Source organism: Balaenoptera musculus, chromosome 13 (assembly GCF_009873245.2).
Source record: "Balaenoptera musculus isolate JJ_BM4_2016_0621 chromosome 13, mBalMus1.pri.v3, whole genome shotgun sequence".
Lineage (NCBI taxonomy): Eukaryota > Metazoa > Chordata > Mammalia > Artiodactyla > Balaenopteridae > Balaenoptera > Balaenoptera musculus.
This window is the reverse complement of record NC_045797.1, coordinates 51,273,540-51,299,928: the sequence shown is the minus strand read 5'-3', so window position 1 is coordinate 51,299,928 and position 26,389 is coordinate 51,273,540. Positions and strand designations below refer to the sequence as shown.

The window sequence follows — 26,389 nt, the reverse complement described above, 5'->3', positions numbered from 1 at the left end:
TCGCGATGCGCGGGCCTCTCACTGTTGCGGCCTCTCTTGTTGAGGAGCACAGGCTTCAGACGCGCAGGCTCAGTAATTGTGGCTCACGGGCCCAGTTGCTCCGCGGCATGTGGGATCTTCCCAGACCAGGGCTCGAACCCGTGTCCCCTGCATTGGCAGCAGACTCTCAACCACTGCGCCACCAGGGAAGCCCACAAGTACAATTTTGAAGCAACATGTACCATTTTTCATTTATGCTTATTATTGTTTGTAGCTATTTTCCTGAAACTGAAGCAGTTTGCAAGGGTGGGTTTCCATGGTAACTGAATAAGTTGTCCAGAGTGGCTCCCTACAGATGTTTCTGAAAAGGTCCCTTTTCTCTTCCTGGGGTGCCTTGCTGATTTGATATCATTGGAGAAAGGACTGCCCACTGTTAAATTTCAAGCAACCAGAGGGGCAGTCGGCTCCAGCGTGGGCAGCCCATCCCCTTTCCACACTCTGTGTTCCTGCCAGCATCCCACACATATGCATAAAGAATAGCAAATTTCAAGCCTGGGGAAGATTTACTAAGCACTGTTTTCCCAAAGACATGCGAACACTTTGGCTTGTTGGACGCCAGTGTTCCCTGAGCTAAGTGTCTTCCCTGTACAGTCCTCAGACTCAGGACATCTGGAATCTAATCCCGGCTCTGGCCCTAATTCACTTGGGTGATTTAGGAAAAGACACACTTAACTTCCATGCTCCTGACGTCTCCTTTTATAAATGAATAATGAGCTTCATCATTACTAGACCGGTGTTGTTCTAATCAAATGAGGTGACGCATGTGAGAGTGCTTCTGAAAGTCTGCAGCGCAATATCAGAAAAGACAGAACACAACACATGCCACACTCTCCAGTCCCTTGCCCGTGACAGACGTCGCTTATCCGTCACAGCATTTTTTCCCACTGAGCACAGATGGGATCTTGGGATCTTTTTCACCATGGTACTGCATGATGGGAGTCACTCCCCATCGGTCTAAGTCAGCTTGGCACTTATGTAAGGGATTCACAAATCCCTTAGATTTGATGTGAATCCCTTAGATTCACAAATCTAAAAATAGTAGCGAATAAGAGAGACACAGCAGTTGTCTCAGCGTGAGGTTGGTGCATGCTTGGAGAATTATCCAGAAAAAGGACTATGGAGGGGAACTGGTACACACCCCGCCCCCCATTGGAGTCATTGCCAAGGCAGGTTCCCAGGGAGGACATCCTGGCCTTGCCATGCCACTGTGGCTCTTTGAGGACATCGGCCTCTGCTAGGTACAAGGGGAAGGAGACACAGCCCTCCCCTGAGAGCATGGCCACCCATAGCCTGGTCTGGAAGAGCTCTGGGTTCCTCAGTGAGCCCCCTGATTTAGTGGCTGAGTCCCACGCTCCGAGTTCCGGAGAGAGGAGGGCAGAGATGCACTCAGTGAGCTGTGTTGCGTGCCCGGTTCTGCCCTGCAGTTCCTGGGCAGGGTGGTCCAACACCAGGAGGCCGGCCTTGTGGCCTCTCCCGGGCTTTGTACATGGACAGGAGATTTGGAGACAGGCTGGAGAAAGCCTCTGGGAGGGGAGGGCTGTTGTTTTCAGGAGCTGGGGTTCAGGCTTCCAAGAACTTGAACTTTGGCCCAGAAGCATATTCTCCGCTCTTCCTGTCCTGCTGCCCTCCCGGCCCTGGATGTGATGGGGACGTTTCCATGGTTCCAGCTCCACCCTGGGCTCAGCTCAGGCTTTTCCACCCAGATCAGGCAGGATCTGGGCTAATCCACCTGCGTGATCAGGACGAGGAAAGAGCACCTCTTCGGCAGTGCTGTGCCAGCAGAGAGTTCCCGCCGCGCGCACAGCAGTGTCCCTGAGGAGTCTGTGCCCTCAAGCCCTGATCCCGCAGGCTGCCGCCTCCACCAGGCTCGGGGATGGCCAGGTGGCTTTGGGAGACTGCCAGGTGCGGAAGGAGAAAGACGTGCTCTCTGCCAATGGAAATTCCCAGTGAAATCCCAGGAGCAGGTCCTTACGGTCTCTGCCAGCTCCGTCTCAGCCTCCCCTCCAGGTAGCCGGAAAAACCCCACTCACTCAGCCTGGCTGCTCAGAACTTAATTTACTGGCAGAGAATCTAGTTAGGAAGGGGAAACCTGAACTTTACCTGCCTGTCCCTGAGGAAACCTGAGAAAGGAAGCAGGGTCCTTCCCAAGATCAGCAGAGGAGTTGTCCCTAGGGTGACACTGTTTTTCAGAGAAGGATCCATGGGCTTGGCCGAGAGGGGACCTCCAAGGGAGCAGGGATGCTTAGGGAAGGCAAGGAGCCCAGGAGTGACTGATGGAGTCATCAAGTCCCTGAGAACCCTCCCAAGAGGGGGCTCCTTGGAGGTCACCTGACCTTAATGGCAGGAGGGTCACTAGCCCTGGCCACAGACTGCCTCACTCTCCCTGCCCTCCACTTGGCTGAGCCGGGACTGTGGATGCTTTGGTGCCGCCTGTCTCACTGCAAGGGATAGCTTGAAAGCCTCAGCCCGGAGTGGGCAGGCGTGGCTGTGTCCCTGCCATCTGTGTTTGTGGTGGTTGGCGCCCCGCCCTCCTCTCCCAGGGACAGATCCTGGGAGATAGTGGTTTCCTGGCCCCTCTCTGGGCAGGCTTCCCTGCTCTTCACTGGCCTCTGCCCCTGGCCATGCTTTCTTCTTGGGACAGAGCCCTAGCGCCTGCTGCCCCCTCTCCCCAGAACCCTTTCCACCTCGGACACCCCAGCAGTAGGGGGAGACAGCCCTGTGTAAGCTTTGGCTCCTGTCGTGTTAATTCCCAGAGATGTGATTTCTGAAGCAATCCTGGCTGCATGACCCGGCCTATCCTCTCTCCAGATGCCCCTGGAAAGACAGGAAGACAGTGTTTCTGTCATCTCTTGCCCTCTGATGAGAGCTGGTGATGAATTATTCCCCTGCATTCGTTCCCTCTGATGAGAGCTGGTGATGAATTATTCCCCTGCATTCGTTCCCTCTGATGAGAGCTGGTGATGAATTATTCCCCTGCATTCGTTCCCTCTGGCTCCCAGCATTGTTGTCTTTAAGTGGACTTGGGGCACGGCCATGGCGTGCGGCCACCCCCAGTTGGCCCCAGAGCTTCTTGCCTCCCTCTCTCCAGGCTGGGGTGTGCCACTTCACGACTTAAGCCCCAGAAGCTCCCTCCCACCATCCCTCTCCCTCCCCAAGGCGGGGCCTGAGTCAGCAAGGACCAGGGCTCTGCCCCACCCAAACCTGAGGTTCTGGGTTGGGCCTTTTGCAGGTGCTCCAGGAATCTAACCTGGAAGGCTGTGCTCTCTAAGGTCAAAGAGGTGAACTCTGGCAGCACAGAGCTCCACCCACCCTCCCCTGACTGGTCCTATCCCCAATCCCGGAGGGTAGGACCAGACAGGAGAGGTCTGAGACATGCAATCAGCCCTGCCAGCCTTCAAGTTATGGGGGCACTTGGAGATTACTTCCCCTCGCCGGTTCAGTTTCTCTTCTATCAATCAGATGGGGATAATAATTCAGGCCCTTGTGACCTGAAGGGGTAGTTTTAGGGGACTAGCCGAGAGCTGTGAAAAGATAAGTCAACACTGGGTATTTTTGCCACCATTCACGTGGAAGACCACGTGGCCTGAGCTTGAGCCCCACCTTTGACTGGGCTGCTTGACCTCACTGCCATGGGACAAGGGTCATTGGCCCAAATTTCCTTGTGCTGTTGGGTGGCCCGTGGTGCCAGCAGAGCTGCCTGCGGGGTTGCCTCTGGGGCTGGTTGGCTGGGATGGTTTTTAAGCCCCCAGTATCATGTCTGGAGGTTGAAGCACAGCATTCGAGTATGACTGACCTGGACTTGAGTTCCACTTTGCCTACACTCACCATTTAATCTTGGCCAAGTTCAACCTCCCAGAACCTCAGTGTCCCCCTCTGTAACATGGGACTTGTGATGCCAAGCACCTAGGGCTCTTGTTAGGATTAGGTTAAAGAATTCTGTAAGTTAATGGCCCAGTAGACAGGGTTACTTTTACCTTTTTCTTTTTTGATTATTTTTTAATTTATTTTTTATATTGGAGTATGTTTGATTTACAGTGTTCTGTTACTTTCAGGTGTACAGCAAAGTGATTCAGTTATACATATACATATATCCACTCTTTTTCAGATTCTTTTCACATTTAGGTTATTACGGCGTATTGAGTAGATTTCCCTGTGCTATACAGTAGGTCCTTGTTGAATATCTGTTTTATATATTATAGTATGTATATGTTAATCCAAACTTTCTAATTTATCCCTCCCCCCGACCTTTCCCCATTGGTAACCATAAGTTTGTTTTTTTGTTTTTTAAAATTTATTTATTTGTTTATTTATTTTTGGCTGTGTTGGATCTTCGTTTCTGTGCGGGGGCTTTCTCTAGTTGCGGCGAGCGGGGGCCACTCTTCATCGCGGTGCGCGGGCCTCTCACTATCGCGGCCTCTCTTGTTGCGGAGCACAAGCTCCAGACGCGCAGGCTCAGTAGTTATGGCTCACGGGCCTAGTCGCTCCGCGGCATGTGGGATCTTCCCAGACCAGGGCTCGAACCCATGTCCCCTGCATTAGCAGGCAGATTCTCAACCACTGCGCCACCAGGGAAGCCCCATAAGTTTGTTTTTTAAGTCTATGTTTTGTAAATAAATTCATTTGCATCATTTTTTCAGATCGCACATGTAAGTGGTATCATATGATATTTGTCTTTCTCTGCCTGACTTAGTTCACTTAGTATGATCATCTCCAGGTCCATCCATGTTGCTGCAAATGGCATTATTTCATTCTTTTTTATGGCTGAGTAAATAGTCCATTGTGTATATGTACCACATGTTCTTTATCCATTCCTCTGTTGATGGACATTTAGGTTGCTTACATGTCTTGGCTATTGTAAATCGTGCTGCAGTGAACATTGGGGTGCATGTATCTTTTCAAATTATGGTTTTCTCTAGATATACGCCCAGGAGTGGGATTGCTGGATCATATGGTAATTCTATTTTTAGTTTTTTAAGGAACCTCCATACTGTTCTCCATAGTGGCTGCACCAATTTACATTCCCACCAACAGTGCAAGAGGGTTCCCTTTTCTCCGCACCCTCTCCAGCATTTATTGTTTGTAGATTTTTTTGATGATGGCCATTCTGACCGGTGTGAGGTGATAATTCATTGTAGTTTTGATTTGCATTTCTCTAATAATTAACGATGTTGAGTGTCTTTTCTTGTGCTTTTTGGCCATCTGTATGTCTTCTTTGGAGAAATGTCTTTTTAGATCTTTTGCCCATTTCTTGATTGGGTTGTTTTTTTGCTGTTGAGCTGCACGAGCTATTTGTATATTTTGGAGATTAATCCCTGTCAGTCGCATCATTTGCAAATATTTTCTCCCATTCTGTGGATTGTCTTTTCGTTGTGCTTATGGTTTCCTTTGCTGTGCGAAAGCTTTTACTTTTACCTTTTTCATTTCAAAGTGTGGCTCCCAGGCCAGGTTCAGATGCTCTTGGTTTGCAGAGGGAAGGAGATGCCCAGAGCCGAGCCCCAGACGCTCATCGTAGCCAAGCCTCTCCGTCCTCTGAGTCCACCAAGCGACTCTGACCAAGGCACAGAGGTCTGGGACATCAGCCCCAGCTGCCCTGCGGATGGGACAAGACTGTGCACAGTGTGAGGCCAGGCTGACCTTGGCTGAGAGCGAGGGCAGCCGGCCCAGTGAGCTAGAGTCTGCGTTGATGGACGAGGGGGATTTGAGACCCCCTCTTGCCGTCGCATATGTCGGGTGAGACTCTGCAGCTAAAGGGGCATGCTGGGCCCTGAGGCTGCTGGAGAGGAAGAGCAGGGAAGGCCAGGCTCCGGGAGGCCCTACGCTCGGGCCCGTAGTCTTGTTAGGCTGGTTCAGCCGCTGCTTCCTGACTTGAAGGAGGAAAGGTGTCCTGAGCAGCTGAGAAGTGAAACTCGGCACCCGGCCTTCTGGAGTTTCCCTGACGCTGGATGAGGCGGGCAGTACATAGAACAGCAAGGTCTCTGGTTCCAGGGGCCCATGCCTCCGCATCCAGGACAGCCCACCTGCCCTAGACTTCTCCTTCCTTGTTGGCTTCCTGAGCCGTGGCAGAGGGCTGAGAGGGTCCAGGCAGCCTGAGGCAACGGGAGGACCTGGAAGTCTTGCGCGCACGTGTGTGTGTGTGTGTGTGTAGAAGCTGAGTTCTTACACACACACAGCCCCTCGTCAGCGGAGTCGTGTGTGTGTGTGTGTAGAAGCTGAGTTCTTGCACACACACACAGCCCCTCGTCAGCAGAGTCTCCCCAGCTCCGGTGGGGCAGGAATATTGCTTCTCTGTGGCAGGAAAATAGGAATGTCTTCTTGGCCCTGTGACCTCCTAGTGCAGTGGTTTTATTGTGAGCTCTCTTCCTGGTCCCTCTGCAGTGCTGCCTGAGGTCTGCATTCCCTGATGGGGAAGTGGAGAAGGGAGGAGGGATGGGAGGTGCCAGGGCGTGTCCCCTCAGCCTGGGCCTCCTGTGTCCAGCGGCCACCCCCAGCCCGACTCATGCCCGTGCTGGCACAGCCCCAGCACTCACCCTGAGCCCACGCCCTGGGCTCACGCCCTGGGCTCGTGGAGGCGGGTCCCCCTGCCTCTGACCCAGGACTTTAGGCAAACCTTAGGCCGGTGTGTGGACTCCAAGTCCACACCAACCCTGATGAGGAAGTGGACAGGAAGCTTTCTGGCAGTGTCACAGACTCAGCTCAGAGCCAGGGTTAAGCACTGCTGGCTTAATTTAACCCCAGAATCAGTGGTCGGAAAGACAGACATGTCTGGAGGGTGTAGCAGGGTTCAGGCCTTTCCCCTTGTGCAGAAGGCCAGCACACCCCACAAATAGGCCATCACCACCCCCTTCGGCTCTGGTTCCTGCTTAGGGAGGAGCATCTGCCATGGGGTCCCCTTCTCGCTGCCCATCACAGGGTGTTCCCTTCTAGAACCCAAAGTCCAGAGGCCTCGCTGCAGCTTCCTGACCTGGCCCTGTGGGCCTGGCCGTGCTCCAGGGTGGGCAGAGCCCCCAGCCAGCCCAGAGCCTGAAACCAACCCGAAAAGGCCCAGCCCCCCGCCTAGAAGTGGGACTGGCAAGGCCCCCTCCCCCGCAGGCTGTGCCCGCCCTCTGACCAAGCTGGTGCTTGTCCTTGAGCCTGGCTGTGGCCCTCTGAAGACAGACACCACCCCCAGCCGAGGGGCCCGCTGGTGTTCACGACATCTCACCTGCGGAGGCCCCAGGAGGAGGAAGGGACAGGCGTGAGTTCTGGCATGTGAAGAGCACAGCCACCTCTGCTGCCCCAGAAGCCCCCTAGCTAGGCTGGGCTCTCAGTGAGTCTGGGGGCTCTCTCAGCCGAGGCCTCGTCCTGTGAGAGCCCAGGGGAGCTCTGGGTGGGAGCTCATCAGCCAGGCGTCGGGTGCATCTAGAAGGAGTCATACCCTTCCCCCCAGCAAGGAGGTAGGACCAGCCTGTGGGCCTGGAGCTGCCACAGCTCCAGGCGGGATGTGGTGATGTGTGGGCTAGGTTGTCAGCCAGGACGGATTCCTCATTCCCAGTGCGGTTGGACGACAGGTAGGGGCTGACACACCTGGGAGGATCCGGGAGCGCATGGAGAGAGCCTGAGCTCGGCTGGAACGTGGGCCTCCCTGAAGGGTGTGTCAGCCCGCCCCCCCATCCCCGCCCTGGGGTGGGTGAAGGGAGGGAGCCTTGGAGCAGCCTCAGAGGTTGTCCCGCCATGGACTCCTTCCTGCAGCCCCATGGTCCCCAAGCAGGGGGCTCCAGGGACCCGGAGGCTCCAGCAGCCTCCAGCTGATTCCCGGCTTCCCAGCTGGAAAGGCTGTTATAGAATCCCAGGAATGTGCCTTGAGCTCAGAAAGAAAATTCCCAAAATAACTTCTATAAATACTTGAGGGTAGGGGTGGGGAGGGAGCCCTCAGCCTGGCCTGCAGCTGGCCTAGCACTCGGGGCTGCTTCCCAGGGCCGCCCTCCCCCCAGAGAAGAAAAGGGCTCACACAGCCGCGACCTTCCTGCCGCCCCTCCCCTCTGGGGGACAGCGTCAGGCACTGAATTAACCGGTTGAGATGGTGTGCAGTGGTAATTCTCCAAAAGGCAGGCAGGACCCCCGCTCCCCTTCATCCCCATCCCGGGCTGCGGCTCCTGACCCCAACCTGTACTTCCCCAGAGAACCTGGGTTCCTAACAGGGAGAGTCCCTTCGAGGTCTCCATACAAACTGGAGACCAGACCCTAGCCAGGGAGGCGGCCCTCAGGCTGCCTGCCTTTGTGGCCCTAAGCAGGTCACTAAGTATGCATAAAGGCCTCTGGTGTGCCTGGCTTTGCATCCGGGACCACCCCCATCCCCCCAAACTCTTTTGAGCTGCTGTCCTGTGGGAAATCACGGAGCAGGCAGGAGCTGGGGACCCTGTCTCTCTCAGCCTAAGGGGGTGGGGTCAGGGATGGCATTCGAGAGCTACAGTGAGGAGCATAGTCTCAAGGCGGTGGTGTGGCAGCAGGTGCTGTCCTTAGGCAAGAAAGACTTCCTAGAGGAGCAGGGTCCCCGGTGGATGAGATGAGGCCAGCTGCTCCCTCCTTCCTGGATCTCAGGAAGAGGGAATGGATGACCTCGGGAATTTCTGGGGACTTGCCCCATAGCCCTGCCCCTCCCTGAGCGCCACCACCATCAGCGACTCGCACTTCATTCTAATCCCTGTGTGGGCAGCACTGCGGCGATGGCATCTCCCAGGTCAAGCGTCAGAAGCTGAGAGTCACTTAGCAGGTCTGGTCTCCTCTCTCGGCGCAGGGAGGGAAGGAGTCAGCCGGGATGGAATTGAGACACCAGTTCTGTGTTCCCACCATCTCCCTGGAGACCTGTTCTCTGGGCAGCTGGGGGTGGGGTGACTGATGGCGGGCCCTCGGCTCAGCGCCGGGCTGTGGGAGAGCAGGTGAGACCTCACATCCTCCTGGGGCAGGGCCCCGCCCAGTTGTCAGGCAGCAAACAGCTCCGAGTTGCTACCAAACATGAACCTAACGAGCTGGTGTCTTGGGCAGGTGGCAGCAGATCCTGTTACAGGCCCTGGGCCTCCAGACCCCACCCTGACCCCGGTGTCTCCTTTCAGGCTCTCAGGTCAGCACCCCAGGTTTGGGGGGATGTGATCCAACCCCACGCCAGCCCACAGTCTTCCCTCACAGGGAGCCTTGCCCCCCAGAGAAATCCGCTCTTCTGTGCCCTCCCTGCCCCTCTACCCAGGACCCTCTGTTCATCCTGGGGACACTTCCATTTGCTGTCAGCCCACCATGCACCCTGCTATATAATTTCAAATTCATCCTTGCAGAATCCTCACAATAGCCTACGAGGTAGGACTGTTCTATCCCCTGGTTTACAGATGAGGACACAGCAGCTCAAAGAAAATGGGCCACTTGCCCATGGTCATGGCACTTGTCAGTGGCACAGCTGGGATTCCAACCCGGCCAGGTCTTCCAGCTGTGCAGCCCTGGGCTTTTCCCCTCTACATAGAACATACAGAGGAGCCTGCCACAAACCTCCTAAACCACGAGTAAAACCAACATACATACACACACACACACACACACACACATATATACACACCCTGTTCAGCCTGCAGACACATCTGGCCCCTTCCCAAACACCTACACACTTCTTCAGATCAGGGATTTTCAAACTTGTTTTTAGCTATAAAGCCCTCTTTTCCAACAAAAATCTCACATGGAAGCTCAATATAGAAAGCTTGGTGTGTAAAAGCCACTGTGGCCCCGTCCCCGCCCTGGGTGGCCCCGCTGGCCTTCCCCATCTGTCCTCTGTTGCTCCCCCATGGGCAGCACTCACAGGGCTCAAACCTTCCATTTTTGGTGCTTAATTTTGGTGTCTGGCGGCCTGTCGTCTCGCCTTTCTGCCCTCCTCCTTGTGGGCCCTGTTCCATCATGAGCTGCTCAGGGTCCAGCTCCCAGGCCATGTGGACAGAGCAGCTTGGCCTGGAGCCCTGCTGGCCATACTGGACACTGCCCACTGGTCCTGGGCAGCCCTGAGTCAGCACTGCACCCATCTGGCCAGATCCAGGAGCCCTGCCTGAGGCTCTACCCTGCCCCTGGTTCCCCTGTCCTCCCCCCATCCCTGTGGTCCCCTGGGGACAGCTTCGCCCTCGGTTGAAGAGCTCCCCTTCCTTTCCCTCCCCCTGGCCACCAGACCGCCAGCCAGCGCCTTCAGAGGGGGAGGCTTTTCCTAGGGCTTCCTGAGCACCATCTTTCACTCTTGCCTAATTGGTCGTATTCCAAGCCCTCGGAAGACTTTATAAAATCAGCCATGTGCATCTTCCCCAGTGGGTCTCCATAGCAACGGAGGGCCTAACTCTGGGGAGTGTGGTGAGGAGGAAAATGTTCCAGCTAAAAATGTACATGGCCGTCAGTGGGCGGGCACCCGAGAGGGGGCTCCAGGCACACAGAAGGCAGCTCCCCACCCCCATCTCGGCCCCCGCCTGTCCAGGAAGTTGCTGTTGTTTGGGCTTTACCTCATGTCTGAATGAGAGGATGGCCCCCTGTGCTGCTATCCTGTGGCACCTTTGAGGGCTGGGACACAGATTGGTGGGATGGTGCAAAGCAGTCTTTCTGGGACTGGAGGTCGAAAGAGGACCCTGGCCCTGCCCCCTGCTCACCACCCTGGCCTCCCCGCCTCCCCACACCCCTCCCAGTGTGGGTGGACGTAGAGGGGGACAAGGTGCCAGTTTTACTTCCCAACTCTGTGACAGTTCCTGTCACTTCCTCTCTCTCTCCAAACAACAGGGCCAAGCTTCCCAGGCAGCCCTGATTCCCCGCCCAGAGGCCCTCCTTTCACCCAGCATCTGTCCCCGGTTCCCCGGCCATCTGACTCTCCTCCTGTGACCCTCACCTGCCTGGCCAGGCTGGGGTGGGCTTTAGGTCCCAGGAAGACAGGCTACTGTTGCAGGCACAGGAGCTGTGCGTTCACCCACAGGCTTGAGGTCCTCCCCAGGCCTGTAGCGCACACTCCCTGGTCTCACAGGTCCCTGGGGAGAAGGGCAGCGCCACAGTGCAGCACGGGGCCTGGGGGTAACAGATCCGTTGACTGAGAGCTCACGCACGTCAGGCACTGTTCAAGTGCTTTGCCTATACTGTCGTGTAAACTTCACAACAACCCTAGAGGTGGGCACAGTGGTCTTTCCCATTTACAGATGAGGAAACTGAGGGCCAGAGAGGGGTGACTTGCCCGGGATCCCTCAGCTGTAATGGGGAGACTCAAAGCCAGGTCTGCTGACCTTAAAGCCCATCCCCTGGGGCAAGGAGGATCAGAGCTGCCGCAGTGGGTGACCCGGGAGGCCGGGCCGGAAGCAAGGCTGGGACGGACATAGGGAGGGTTTGCATGGGTCAAGGGCACGGTCACTTGACAGTACCCGAGCCCGAGATGCAGAGCCCTCTCTGGCTCGTGGCCGCGCCGCTTCCACTCCTTACCCTGATGGCTGGGATGCCCCTGCCCCGGGACAGCCTCTCTCACCCCGCCCTGTGCTTGCTCCCCAGGGTGCGACGCTGAGTCAGCTGGGCCATAAGAGCCTGGCCCAGAAGGTGCTACGGGACGCCGTGGAGAGGCAGAGCACCTGCCATGAGGCATGGCAGGGCCTGGGCGAGGTGCTGCAGGCCCAGGGCCAGAGCGAGGCCGCCGTCGACTGCTTTCTCACCGCCCTCGAACTGGAGGCCAGCAGCCCAGTGCTGCCCTTCTCCATCATCCCCAGAGAGCTCTGACACGGCCTCGCAGCTTCTGGGAGGGAGGGAGCTGCCCAGCGGGCAGGCGGGCAGCAGGGAGCGTGGGTCAGGGGAGGTACGGGGCCTCAGGGAAATCCATCTCTAGGGAACATGTTGCAGGCTGCAGCCCTAGTTCTCCTTGCCTCCCCCCACCCCCCCCCACCCCTGCTTTCCCTCCAGGGCCAGCTGGGACTGAGAGCTGCTCATCTGGAGCAGGGTGGACCAGATCTGCATCAAAAACAAATCCCTTGTTCCTTGGACTCAGACTTCATGGAGTTTATGAGCAAGGAAGTAGCTGGGAGGCCACATCAACACGGGGGACGCTCCCCAGTGTATCTGTGCATCATCTAAATGTGCAGTAAGGGTCTGTGAGGCTTGGGTACCTCCCCCCACCCGTCTAAAAGCCCCTGTACTGTACCTGCCACCCTCCTTCAATATCTCTGACCCTGGATTTCCCGGCTTTACACAAGCTTTAGTCTCGAACCTCAGCTCTCTGCTCCCCACGCCAAAGATGAACCCCATGAGCTGCCCTTTGGCTGGGCCGAGAGGGTTCTCCTGGGTTCCTTCCTTGGCCCCTCGGGAGGCAGTCTGCTTGAACCCTAAGTGACTTAGAGTCATGGTGACTGGACTTGTTCCCCAAGAGCGCTAGTTGGGGAGCCTCATACCTGTACTTCACCACCTGCCCTCACCAGGCCTCTGTGCCTGGGGGAGCCCCATGGCCCTGGCCTCACACCCCACTCTCAGGTCGTGCCCAGGGCAGTCATGGCTTGAAGAATCTGCTGGCAAGCGGGAAGAGGATGGACCTCTCCCAGGTTCAAGTTAGTGGACAGTGCCTGGCCTTGCCCCTCTTTGCTTGGGCCCGCCTATACTCTTCCCCTCTGTTGCCAAGTGCCTTTGGGGCCTCTGGTGTCTGGCCAGGGGCACTGAGTTCTGGCCCTAACTAAACTTCCATTTCTGCCCACCTCCACCGCTCTAGAAACAGGCCTCGGCCACCTCCTCAGGCCCCGGGCTGTAGCCCCTAGGATACAAACATGGCTGCTGGACTCAGCCCTTCCTTGCATCAACACCTCATCGCTTCACGCCTTACCTTTCTGGGCAATGGGTACAGTATAGATCCCTGTAGGGGTTATAATGTGGAGATTGGCAATCTCTAGGACTGCCCTTAACACCGCTCACCATCCACAGCCCATTTTCACCTCAGGCCCTCTTGGGTGACCCAAGCCCCGCCCTGGCCATTTGGTTCCCCCTGCCTGGGGCCAAACAGGGACTGTAATTAGAGACCCAAGGAAGGGCCGGAGCCTAGCCCCTCCCTGGTTGTGCAGGCCTCTGTGTATGTGACACCCGTCTCTACCGGGGTCCTGGGGGTGCTGGTGGGTGGGTGTCTTCCCTGCTGGCTCCCCTAGCCCTGCTGCGTGATGCTCTTGGAACTATCCCCAGGAAGGCAGCCCCCACGGGCCTATCAGGGAACTCCTTTCTTATCTGCACTTTGGGTTTCAGTTTTAAAGCCCCGTGTGGTACATCTCTCACTTGAAGGTGTGTGGAAAGGTCGGGTGAGGCTGCCCTGGTTTGTCAGAGCCTGGTCTGTTCCTCAGAGGCGAGGCGAGAGGCTGTTGGAGACCCACCCTCCTCCCAGCCCTGGCTCAGCACTACACACCCCCAGGTGCTACCAGGGAGAGCCTGTGCCTCTAGCCTTCCCATGCCAGGCCAAGGGACACTGTAAGGACACCAGATCCTTCATCCCGCCTGGTTGAAGGATCTCTATATGTGTATGTATGTGTATAAATATATATATGATAGAGATCTATTTTTATTCTGGAATTCTGTTAGAAAAAAAAAAAGAAAAAGCGAATGCTGTTGGTTTACATTGGGATGCCCAAAGATGTTGGTAGTGAGTCCTTGGTAAGGAAAGGCAAAGGCAACAAATGCATTTTGACTTGAAGCATTCCTTATAGGAAGCCTCAGCGGGGCCGGGCAAGTTGCTTGACAATTCAAAACAAAGGTCTTGAATAAAGAGGCCCATGAAGGGAAAGCAGGTTTGTGTGAAGCAGTGTGTTCATTTATCTACCAGGTACCCATGGGACAGGCCTTGAGGGAGCCCTGGAGAAGAGGCAGAGGCCTGAGAGGTCATGAAGGCCAGGGCGGGGACGCACAGGTGGGGAGGGCAGTGGGAGGGAGGGGCCCACTGAGGAGATTGTGATGAGGGCTTGGGGAGGGTGCTAAAGCCTTGCGGAGGCATGGCCAAAGCCTGGAGGGGGGTGGGAGGCAGCAGAGGGGTCTAGGCAGGGCTGGAGACCCCTGCTGCCTCCAGAGCCTGGCTGGGAGAAGCCAGGGCCAGACTTGCCACCTGAACAGGAGAGACTGCCCCAAGGGCACTGCCAATGGAGCATCTTCAGCACCTGGGGGAAAGCGCCAGGGGAGGGGTGTGTGGTGAGAATACAGGCCACATCCAGATCCGCCACCTGCTCTGAAAAGTCCATACCGCTATCCTCCTAATAGAAGTTATGCCACATACAAATACACTATATATGTTATAAAATGTGTATCAAAGGATGACATCAGTTTACACAGAAGCCCTGTTTTCTTCGTGCACCCCAAGGGATTATCGGATGGACCCCCAAGGCTGCACCCACACAGTCTGAAGACAGCTGCCCTTAAGGCTTCCCCTCGAACTCGGGGGCTGGCTTAGAGCTGCCCGCTCAGCACCCTGGCCACCTCCACCCTGATCCTCAGCCCTATTACCGGGGTTACGGTTTTGCTGTTCTAGTGAGGAAGAGCCCTTCTTGGAGCTCCTGGGTGCCCAGCTTTGATTTCCCTGTGATACTTTTTGGAAAACACGTTTAGTCTTTAGTGGTTTAACAATTAGTATCAGATTACTTGTCACACACCCTCACCCGCCAGCTCACGGCCCCTTGGGGTGAGAATTAAAGGCTGCTTTAGGCTATAGATGGTGTCACTTGTCTGCCAGCCTGGGAGAAAGGCCTAGAAAAGCTCATCCTACAAGGATGAGACTGGAGGGAATCTGGAGGGAGAGAGGGGCAGGGAGGGGCGGCCTTCCTGTCCCTGAGGAGGGCTTTGCTGAGCTGACCTCAGGTTGGTCAGATGTTGGAAAGTCAGGCAGTGGTGGAGACCCAGGCACTTCCTGACCTCCAGTTCCCCATCTGCAGACCCCTCATTCACAATCGAGCCCTCCCTGTAGAGGGAGGGAGCCAGCCCCGTGTCCAACCCATTGTACCAAAACAAGGGCTGGAGTTTGGGGCTAAGACTCGGTTGCACTGTCACCCCCATGGACCTCCAGCCCACAGCCCTGCAGTATTAATAGTGTTTATCTGCAGGCACAGGTATGAATGGAATTTCAGCCACCACCCCCAGACTCCTACCAAAGTACTCACTGTTGCATTCACACCCCCCCGACCCGAGCGCTCAGATGTCACTGTGCAAATATTTCTTGGCCTGGTTTTCGGGAAGCATCCAGCTAAACAAATATCCCCCAGCCCGTGCTGCCAGCTCTTGATGACAAGCCACAGTCAACAAGCCTCACACATAAGTGACCTGTGGGACCAACCCACGTGGTGCAGACTTGGATTCTGGAAGCTAGGGAGGTCCTACTGGGAAAGTATCCCATGCCAGAAACTCCTTCGAATTTTCATCAAGCTCTCTCAGTTGCAAAAAGCAGAGACCCACTGAAGGTAGCCCCAGGAAAGAGACAAGGGGGGTTCCCTGGAGCCCTAGGGCAGGGACTGCAGTGCACAGATACGGGGCCGAGGCAGCCATGCATCTTTGGTGATGGAGTCAGCACCCAGACTGAGCTCGAAGGCCACTCTACCACTGGCTGGCCCTGTGCCCTTGAGCAAGTCACCTACCCTCTCTGTGCCTGTCTCCTCATCTGTAAAGTAAGAATAATCCTGGAATAGTGCCTGCTTTGTGGACTGTCATGATGATTAAGTGAGAAAAAACATGGAAAGAGCCTAGAACAGTGCCTGGCCCATAATAACCACTGGATACCTGTGTGATGATTTTCTCTGCCCCGCCTCCTCCCTCCTCCTCTCCCTGCTGGCTGACCTTGCTCACTCAGAGATGCCCCCATGGGACTACGTTCAATCTACATACCCTGGCAGGCCTTCCACCTCCAGTGCTGCAGCAACCCCCCTCTGTGCATCTGAGCTTAGATTCTTGGATGAGAGGATCCCACTGGTCCCACTCATTTTTCCGTGGGTCCCTAAGAACAACCAGCTGTGACCAGGGGATGGGCCTCAGGACACAAAATATGGCTGCTTGAGCAGCTGGAGTTCCGGGTGAGCAGTAACGGGCCCCTTCTGAGACCCTGCATCAGCCCATCATTCCCTCAAGCCCTGCCCTCCTGGGCACTCGGTACAATGCAGGTCCCCCCGGAGGAGGAAGACAACAGAACTCACACCCCCTTGAACACCCACCCCACCCCGTCCCTATCATTGTCACTTTATGGTACATCATGGGGGCTCCTGTCCTGACTCTTCTCTTGATGACAGTGACAATCCTAACATTCTCCCTGCACTATACTAGGCATAAGGCACTTTGCTTATCGGTGGACTCCCTCTCCGACATTGCTCCTTTGGTAGTCAACAACCTAGGGAAGTGGGTTTTGTCCCCATGAAAGGTGACATGGAGATCATGGCACCTCCACTCACAGCTAGGAATATGGCAAAGCTGAGAGTAAGGTCCTCGCCCACAGAGCCAGCACCGGCTCACCAGACGATGGGAGAGAGGCAGGCAGTGCCCGTCACTGAGGCAGCCGAATGACCCCTCTGGGATCCATGGAAACGTGCATCACCAGGAATCCTCCAGCAGGGGAGAACGGCCAATGCTCAGGGCTGCCTGCCACCCTTGCCCCTTGTGCAGCCGGAGAGGAGGTTCCTTAAACAGAGACCACTCAATAAGCTGCAAAGTCCCCCAAAGAGCAAGAGGGTTCTCAAGATGCCAGGCAACCCAGAAACAAGAAAAGGTCACCATGGGAGCTGTGCGCTGGGCCATGTGATCACACTGTCCTGCCCACCAGCTGACTGGGCCATGGGTGGTTTCTAGAACCAAAGTTCCTCCTCTGTGCACTGGCCCACAGCCTATGAGGTGGCCTGGGCACCCCACACAGAGACCCCCAGACTGGTGGTGACCGTCCCTGCTCTCTCACACTCTCACTCATTCTCTTCCCCCCTTAACTGTCTCTTTGGAATTTGGCAAGAAGTCAGTCATTGTGGGCCTCTTTTAAAAACATATTTTTTTTACGAACCATTTGAGAATAGGTTGCATAAATCATGCCCCTTTACCCCTTAATAATTCAGTGTGTTTTCGCTAAGAACAAAGGTCCTTGTCTTACATAACCACAGCACAGTTCACAAATGAGGGAATTTAACCCCGACACAGTATTTTTCTCTCCTCTCCCGTCCATATGCCAGTTTGTCACCACTGTTCCTTGTAGCACTGTCTTCCCCTGGCCGGGGGTCACATATTCCACTTAGTTGTCACATCTCTTTAGTCTCCTTTAATGTGGAACGGTCCCTCCACCTCTCTTTGCCTTGCATGACATTGACAGTGCTGAAGGCTGCAGAGGGTCTGGCCTCTGCGGTGTGAGTTGGGACAGAGAAAGAAGCAGTTGGTGGTGGGAGCAGAGGCTGAAAAGCGCCAGAAGCCAAGGGCCAGAGGCAAGAAGGAAGAACGGCTGGGCAAGAAGAGAAAAATGCAGAGCAGGTGAATCTCCATAAAGATGGAGCTCTCCAACCAAAAGAAACGGATGCCCATTTTCAAGGGGGCAAAAGATGATGGACTCAAGAGAGCTCCATTCTATCCCAGACGACCTTTCCAGCTCCTGCAACCTGAAGTCAAGACTCCCATCTGAATCCTTTCCTCGGTCCTTGCAATGACCCCCTGATGACTTAGGGACCTCGAGTGTGTTTGTTCCTGGTGGCCCTGCCCATCCCCAGAGAGGCACACTCTCCCTCCCCAGGTCTCCTCTCAGTGTGCACCTGGAGACCAGCCTTTGGGGGCAGAGGGGTGCATGCCAGGGCACCCGCCTATGGGGGGAGGGGCTCCGACCCGAAGCAAAGGGGCACCGGTGGGCATGGCGAAAGCCCATATCAGGGGAGGGAAGGCAGTGCAGGAAGGTGAGGTGACCTGCCCGAGGCCCCCAGCCACCAGGGCAGTGAGTGATCAACACTCGGGCGGTCTGCGTGCGAGAACCTCTGTCTACGGCATTCTTCCTGGGACACCCGCCAACCAGAGGAGGCACGTGTACGCTGAAACGGGGATCAGAGCAGGCATAGGGACACTGTCACAAAGCCTAACTGGCCTCAGGTGTCAGCTCTGACACCTGAGATGGGTGCCTTCTCTGTGCGGAGGTCAGAGCATAGGTGGCTTCCCCAGCTCCCCGTCCCCGGGTTTCAGCAGCTGGGGCAGGCTCTGTAACTGACTGCGAGCTCCATGGCCTCAGCTTGGGCCCAGAAGGAGGCCGCTGCAAGCTCCCTCTCACCTGTCTCGTGCCCAGGAGCCCACAGCTCACTCCCCGACCCCCAACAAGGCCCCCGGCTCACTGGCTGTGAGTGGGGCCCCCTACATCGCTCACACCCGCACCCCTGAGAGCACCCCGCCAAGGGTGCAGGGGTTGTGACGGCCTGGCCCAGTGCAGGCTGGCGTGAGCGCACAGAGGGCCCCGGCAGTTGCTAGCCTGGGGCCAGGCACTCTCGTCCATTCAGACAGCATCTCCTCTGAGCTGGGAACACCCCATCCTGGGCCCTCGCCCTACCTGTGAGGGTGTCTCCTGTGCCCACAATGACCCACGCTTTCCCACATCCACTCCACTCCTACTGGGCCTCTTCCCAGAATTCACCTTGTGCCCCTTCTTCTTCAAGACCCAGTTCCCACACCTTCCAGAAGTTTCTCTCCCTCCCTCCCTCCCCCCCTGCACCTCTCACCACTCACCTCATGGGACCCTTATGCTTTGTCAGAACACCCAGGCCGGCACACAGGCCCTGGGGGTTCTGCTTCCCGGGTGTGGCCCCCACATCCCACACACCTGGGCTCAGCCACACCTACACGTGCCCTCAGGAGCGGGACACCGGCTGGCCTTTAGGGGGGCTCTCCTGCCAGTGGGAGGCTTGGGGTACAAATGTGGAGTGAGGCCACCTTGGCCCCACCCACCGGCTGACCTTAGCCTTCCCTTGCCCAGCACACACACACCATCCCAGCGCTTCACCCTGGGGGTGCCTGGGACAGGGCTCCAAAGAGAAACCTTAGCCCTCCTGAGTCTGTTATGGCTGTTCAAGGACCTACAGTTGGTCTCAATCCATTATATTTTCTTAATAGAGTTACATGTATGTTTAATCCCATTCTAGAAATTATTTTAGGAATACTCATGCATCTTTGCCATTAGGATCTTCATCTGCACTATAGATATGTGGGTCATTAAACACAACTTTCCAGAAGATTCATTTTCATTTCCATATAAGATAGGGCACATTTAAATTTTTGGAATAATGTGGCTACTGGAGATTTTAACTGGAGCCATAAGTACCATATGTAAAACATTAGGAGCATTCTCCCCCCACCCAACCCCATTCCCCAGAATGTAACTTTTAATGCAACTGCTTTTTTACTTTTTTTATTTTTTATTTTTTTAACTTTTGGCTGCTCCTCACAGCTTGCGGGATCTTAGTTCCCCGACCAGGGAATGAACCTGGACCCACGGCAGTGAAAGTGCTGAGTCCTAACCACTGGACCACCAGGGAACTCCCAACGTTACTGCTTTTTAAGTGATCTTCAATCTTAAGGTCAAACCTCCAGGAATGATTTCTAAAATCAGTGCTAAGGGACTTTCCTGGTGGCACAGTGGTTAAGAATCCGCCTGCCAATGCAGGGGACACAGGTTCAATCCCTGGTCCGGGAAGATCCCACATGCCACGGAGCAACTAAGCCCGTGCGCCGCCAACTACTGAAGGCTTCGTGCCCTAGAGCCCACGCTCTGCAACAAGAGAAGCCACCACAATGAGAAGCCCGTGCACCTCAACGAAGAGTAGCCCCCGCTCGCCACAACTAGAGAAAGCCCTCGCGCAGCAACGAAGACCCAGTGCAGCCAAAAAATTAAATTAAATTAAATTAAAAATTTTTTAAAAAATCAGTACTAAGTTTCTTTCCCTCCTCTTTTTAAAAACTTATTTCATCAGGTGACTTTTGTCAGCATCAAACACCAAAAATGACTGATGATATTCAGGCTAACAGCCCTTCCCTAGACAATTCTTTGTGGTTCAAAATAATCAAAGGAACTTCCATAATATAAAAGATTTTATGAAACACAAAAGACTCCAAATAGCCAAAACAATCTTGAGAAAGAAGAACAAAACTGGAGGTATCACACTCCCTGACTTTCAGACTATACTACAAAGCTACAGTAATCGAAACAGTATGGTACTGGCACAGAAACAGACACATAGATCAATGGAACAAAACAGACAGCCCATTAATAAATCCACGAACTTATGGTCAATTAATCTATGACAAAGGAGGCAAGAATATACAATGGGGGCTTCCCTGGTGGCGCGGTGGTTGAGAATCTGCCTGCTAATGCAGGGGGCACGGGTTCGAGCCCTGGTCTGGGAAGATCCCACATGCCACGGAGCAACTAGGCCCGTGAGCCACAACTACTGAGCCTGCGCGTCTGGAGCCTGTGCTCCGCAACAAGAGAGCCCGCGACAGTGAGAGGCCCGCGCACCGCGATGAAGAGTGACCCCCGCTCGCCGCAACTAGAGAAAGCCCTCGCACAGAAGCGAAGACCCAACACAGCCAAAAATAAATAAATAAATTAATTAATTAATTATTTATTTAAAAAAAAAAAAAAAGAATATACAATGGGGAAAAGACCATCTCTTCAGTAAGTGGTGCGGGGAAAACTAGACAGCTACATGTAAAAGAATGAAATTAGAACACTTTTCCCACATCATATACAAAAATAAACTCCAAATGGATTAAAGACCTAAAGGTAACACCAGAAACCATAAAACTCCCAGAAGAAAACATAAGCAGAACACTCTTTGACATAAATCATACCAATATTTTTTTGGATCTGTCTCCTAAGCCAAAAGAAATAAAAGCAAAAATAAACAAATGGGACCTAATTAAACGTAAAAGCTTTTGCACAGCAAAGGAAACCTATGACAAAACAAAAAGACAACCTACTGAATGGGAGAAAATATTTGCAAATGATATGACCAATAAGGGGTTAATATCCAAACTATATAAACAGCACATACAACTCAACATCAAAAAAACAAACAACTTGATTAAGAAATGGGGAGAAAACCTTAATAGACATTTCTCCAAAGAAGACACACAAATGGCCAACAGGCACATGAAAAGATGCTCAACATCGTTAATCATCAGAGAAATGCAAATTAAAACCACAATGAGATATCACATCTGTCAGAAATGGCTACCATCAAAAAGAACACAAATAACAAATGTTGGCAAGGATGTAGAGAAATGGGAATGCTCCTACACTGTTGGTGGGAATGTAAACTGGTGCAGCCACTGTGGAAAACAGTATGGAGGCTTCTCAAAAAGCTAAAAATAGAACTACCACATGACTCAGCAATTCACCTTCTGCATATATATCCAAAAAGAAAAAAAACAAAACAAAAACCAAAAACACTAATTCAGAAAGATACATGCACCCCAATGTTCATAGCATTATTTACAAGTGCCAAGATAGGGAAGCAACCTAAGTGTCCATCAACAGATGAAAGGATAAAGAAGATGTGGCACATATATACACAATAGAATACTACTCGGCCATAAAAAAGTGAAATTTTGCCATTTGCAACAACATGGATGGACCTGGAGGGTATTATGCTCAGTGAAATATGTCAGACAGAGAAAGACAAATACTGTATGATAATATCACTTATATGTGGAATCCAAAAACTAATACAAACTAGTGCATATAACAAAAAAATAAACAGATTTACAGATACAGAGAATGAACTAGTGGTTACCAGTGAGGAGAGGAAAGGGGCAAGATAGGCATAGAGGATTAAGAGGTACAAACTACCATGTATAAAATAAATAAGCTACAAGCATATATAGTACAACACAGGGAATATAGCCGATATTTTATAATAACTATAAATGGAGTATAATCTTTAAAATTGTAAATCATTATGTTTTACACCTGAAACTTACATAATGTTGTATCAACTATACCTCAGTAAAATATAGTATTCAGTGAGCATCTACTATGTGCTAACACTGTACTAGGCACTGGGAAATTCACCGATGCCCCAGTAGATCCCAACTCTATGATCTCAGAGCCCACAATCCAACACTGGCCTCAGGCAAGGATCTGGGGACTACTGGAGCCCTTAGGAGAAGCACCAACCAGCTTGGGGAAGACTGGGGAAGGTGAAGATAGCACATGAAGGGCCAGGGGAGAGTAGCATTTCAGGCAAAAGGATGCCTCACATCCTATCCCAGCTACAAGTTAGATAGATGGTGTGGAATACTGAATAACGCCCTCCCGAAGGTGTCCATGTCTAATCCCCAGAACCTGTGAGTATGTTCTTTCACATGGTAAAGGGACTTTGCAAACATGATTAAGTTAAGGGTCTTGAGATGGGGAGAGTATCCAGGTGGGCCCAATATAATCACAAGGATCCTTACAAGAGGAGAGGAAAACAGGGGGGTCAGAGTCAGGAGTGGATGTGATTGTGGGAGCAGGAGTTTGGAGTGATTTGAGGAAGCGGCCATGAGCAACAGAATGCAGGTGGTCTCCAGAAGCTAAAAAAGAGAAGAAAATATTCTCCTCTCAGAGCTTCCAGAAAGAGACTCCTTCTGGAACCAGCCTGCCAACACCTTGACTTTAGCCCAGTGAGACTGATTTGGGGACCCCTGATCTCCTGAACTGTAAGAGAATAAATTTGTGTTGTTTTAAGCACCAAAGTCTATGGAAATTTGTTACAGCAGCCATGGGAAACTAACACAGATGGTCTGTTTCCACAGTGAGCTACCCCCGGCACACAGGTTCTCTGCAGTCCAGCTCCCCTGCCCAGCCCAGGACGGGTTGGGGATTAGAAGCTTCAACAGCTGTGACCCTGCCTGGCGTGTTTCCAAGCGTCCCCTCTGGTCCTGATGAATAAGAGAAGCTCCAGCAACTTCCTTTCTCCATGATGGCCCTCAGTTACCATGCAGGACCTCTGAGCTCTGGGACTTCAGAAAGGGGGTGAGGGGACAAAGGCCGGCCCTCATCAAGCCCAGAGCTCTGCTTGTGACCTGCACGCCTCCAGTGCACTGCCTTGCCATCCAACCCTGCCCCCTCCCAGGTTGCTCAGTTCCCTGGCTCCTCCCCCCCCCCCCGCCCCCCCGAGCCCACTCTGGTGACCAGAGATGCAGTGTCACTAGGCCTGAGCTCCCTTCCTGCCTACACTTCTCAGGGACTAAGCCACACTCAGACCCAAAGCAGCCACATTGCCACCTCCCTCCGCTGATGGATGGGCCTCTCTGAGCCCCCACCTCTCTTCAAAAGGGTGACACACTTTTCTGGGCTCCGATAGAGCTAAGGGTGTTGTCAACAAGGCAACGCGAAGCACCTGCTGAGACATCCTCCACGCGTCCACCCCCTGGGCCTCCCCTTCCTCTGGCTCCTCCTCCTTCTATCCCCCACCCTCTCGCCTACTCGCCACCCCCAACATGCAGGCCTCCGTCAGCCTTGGCCCCTCCTGCCATCCAGAGTTGCCCCTTCTCTGGGGAGACGGTAGGGCGAGCTGGGCCAGGGTCTGGGTCTCTGGCACTGGCCCCCACAGGCCTACCCGGTCCCTGCGGCCTTGAATCTGGTACCCAAACCCCTCCCTTCGGGCCTGGCAGGCTCTGTATGCCTGCAGCCCCGCCCTTGGCCAAAACCAAAGATCTGTGAGAAGCCCAGCCAAGAGTCAGGCCGGCGAGAGGTGCCTGAGTTCAGGGCCCTGCTGACCTCTCTACGCAGAATGACCTCCACCGGTAACGTTCCAGGAACTTACTTCACTCAGACCATCCGGCCCGGCGCCATCCTCTTTCCTTAGGACTCAGCCAGATGCTAACGCGGACCAACCTCTTCTTAACTGGAGCATGACTTCCTAGGGCAATGGCCAAGTCTTCTTAAACCTTCAGGGGTGGGGGGAACTACCTGTGGCCCCGCCCAGAGTTATTGGTGATTGGTGCCTTCACACCATCTCAGCAGCGGTTCTCAACCTTGGTTGATCATTGCAATCACCTGGGGGGGGGGGGCGGGGATGGGGAGGCACATTAAAAAAATACTGGGCCTGAGTCCTACCCAAGAGAGTTTGATGTGATCTGTTTGGGAGCTGCCAGGCACTGAGCTTTGTGAAGTCTCCCCCGGGGATTCTAAAATGCAGCTTAGAACAACTGATTCTCAACTTGTAGAATGTGTTTTCAAGATAATAGGACTTTCAAAGTAATCCTAGCCGCAGGGACGGGAGTCCAGGCAGCTGTGTGCTGCTTCGAGGCAGGTGGTACCGAGCAGGTGAGAGGTGATGCTGGAGGCCGGGCTGGTCACCTGAGCAACCTATGGCCCTAGGTCTCCAGGTCTGCAAGGTGTCCCCTGTAGGTCCAGAAAGCAATGGGGGTGGGGGTGCCAGTGGGGGTGAGGAAGGAGGGAAAGAGATGCGGGGGGGAGGACAAGCTGTCCCCACGAGTGCTGCGACTTGTGACATGCTCTGACTTAACGCGGAGGGAATTTCACATGGCAACAGCAGAAGATATTTGCAGCCAAGAAAACCATTCGCTTTGGTTGAAGCCAAATTCAGAGGGCAGTTGGAGTGTGGGTGGGGGAGGGGAGAGGAACAGCAGGATACTCAGGGAAGCCAGGGCCGGGATCTCGAGAAGCCAGTGTCACAGTGGTCCACGGGGGATGGAGGAGGGACCCTTCAAGGAAGGCCCCTCGGGACGTAGGATAAACACCACATTCCCTTCCATCTGCCAGCTCTTGGCTTTTCTCAGTCAGTTTGGACCTGTCACTGGATGCATACAACAGCCGTAGCTGCTAGGTGTTTATATCCCAATCTCAAAGCTCAAGCTCAAAGTCAACCCCCGTCTGTCCAGTCTCTGCATGTTGGAAAGGACAGAAGGAGGCCCTGCTCTTCCAGCATTGTCCCAGTTTTTAGGCTTGTGGTAGGAAAAAGCCATCCAGAATCCCTCTGGTCTGTTTAGGAAAGCCTCTCCCTACCTGTATGAGATTCTATAAAAAATGCTGGAATATGTCAAAGAAGAGAAGCAAATCACTGCTCTCCTGGCCGCCTGGTGCCTGCCAACCCCTCTGCTAGCACCTAGGGAAACGCCTCTGTCACATCACCACTGAGGAGACACAGAGCAGGGGGAGGCTGCATTATGGGCAGGTGGCAAGGCTGGACAGGAGGACAGGGCTGGGGTACCCCCAGCTCCAGAGAGAAGAGAGAAGTCACAGGAGCCAAGGGCAAAGTTAGTGCCTGGACTGGAAACTCAAGGGTGGCCCTGCGGAGTGTTCTCCAGCGGTTCCACCTCCAGGTGATGTCTCTGCAGGCCTCCCAAGCCCCCTTCTTGCAGGCCAGGCAGGAGACGCCCTCTCCTTCTTATTCTGAAAGGGTCTTCATTCTCTTCTAGAACACAGGGGAGCTGCCCTCCACCCCGGCACAGCTGGCCCCTGCAGCTATGTCTGCACCAAGGGTCTAGGCCCTCCTGGCCACAGCTGGAGGGCCCAAGGGTGGACCCCTGACCCAAGCTGGCCAACTGGATTCTCTCTCCTGGGAACCTGATACTGGAACCAGGAGGGGCTGCTTACGTTCTTTAGGGCGTGGGCTCAGGAAGTGATGCGAGGAGAAGGCTGCATTAGACCCTAAGCCTGGGAAGAGGCTGGCCTGAGGGAGAAGCAGAGGGGAGACAGAGGGAGAGAGAGGCGGTTCCTGCCCGCCCCTGGTTCACACTGCTGTCGGGGAGATACCCCACATACCTGCAACACAAGCTCCCTCCTGCCCTTGCCAGTGTGAGGGGTTCCCCTATCCTTCCACCCACGAGCCCCAAAACAGACGTGACCGACTCTCGCCTCCCTCTCTCTAGAACTGCTGCCCTGAGCGCCAGGCACAACCTGACACACTGCTTCCTAGAGAAACATGCTCTGTCAGAACTGCCAGCGTTACCTTCTCATCCTGCAGGGGCCTTTGACCCACTTGGAGAATAAAATTGGGAACTATCTGCCCTGCTGCCATCTGCAGATCAGAGTGGGACAGGAGCTGCCACCCCTGAGGCATCTGCCTCATCTTCCAAGGGGCCGTTTTCTGCTCTGAAGGAACACAGTGCAGGGAGTTTCTTCCACAAATGAGAGACGCGGATAAACCCAGGGAGATGATGACCTCCCCTTCCTTGTGCCCAACGCCTACTTTATAATGGTGTTTATATGACTAGAGAAGAGAGCTGGGTTTTTTTTTAATATAATAAAATATAGGGATTTATATTAGGTTTTCTTCTTCTTCTTTCTTTTAGTTAAAAAGAAAAAGATTCCTTCTTATTATTGATTAATGACTCTAGTCTGCCCATGCTTCACGAGACCCTGGCTGTCCAGCATAGGGTCCGT

The 26,389-nt window shown here is 54.0% G+C and overlaps 1 protein-coding gene across 5 annotated transcripts in view; it reads left to right on the top strand.

Moving 5' to 3' along the window:
* Window positions 1–24,010, top strand: part of TTC7A (tetratricopeptide repeat domain 7A) — a 140,966-nt gene extending 116,956 nt beyond the window's left edge. For 2 of the 5 annotated variants that reach the window (XM_036873052.1, XM_036873050.1), the window contains one exon: window positions 11,557–13,811. In XM_036873052.1, coding sequence (XP_036728947.1) covers window positions 11,557–11,778 — 222 coding nt within the window. In that variant the 3' untranslated portion in view covers window positions 11,779–13,811. Of the gene's footprint in view, window positions 1–11,556; window positions 13,812–22,791 lie in introns of those variants that run through there. The other 3 variants (XM_036873054.1, XM_036873053.1, XM_036873051.1) reach the window with 2 other exon arrangements.
* The last annotated feature ends 2,379 nt before the right edge of the window (window positions 24,011–26,389 follow it).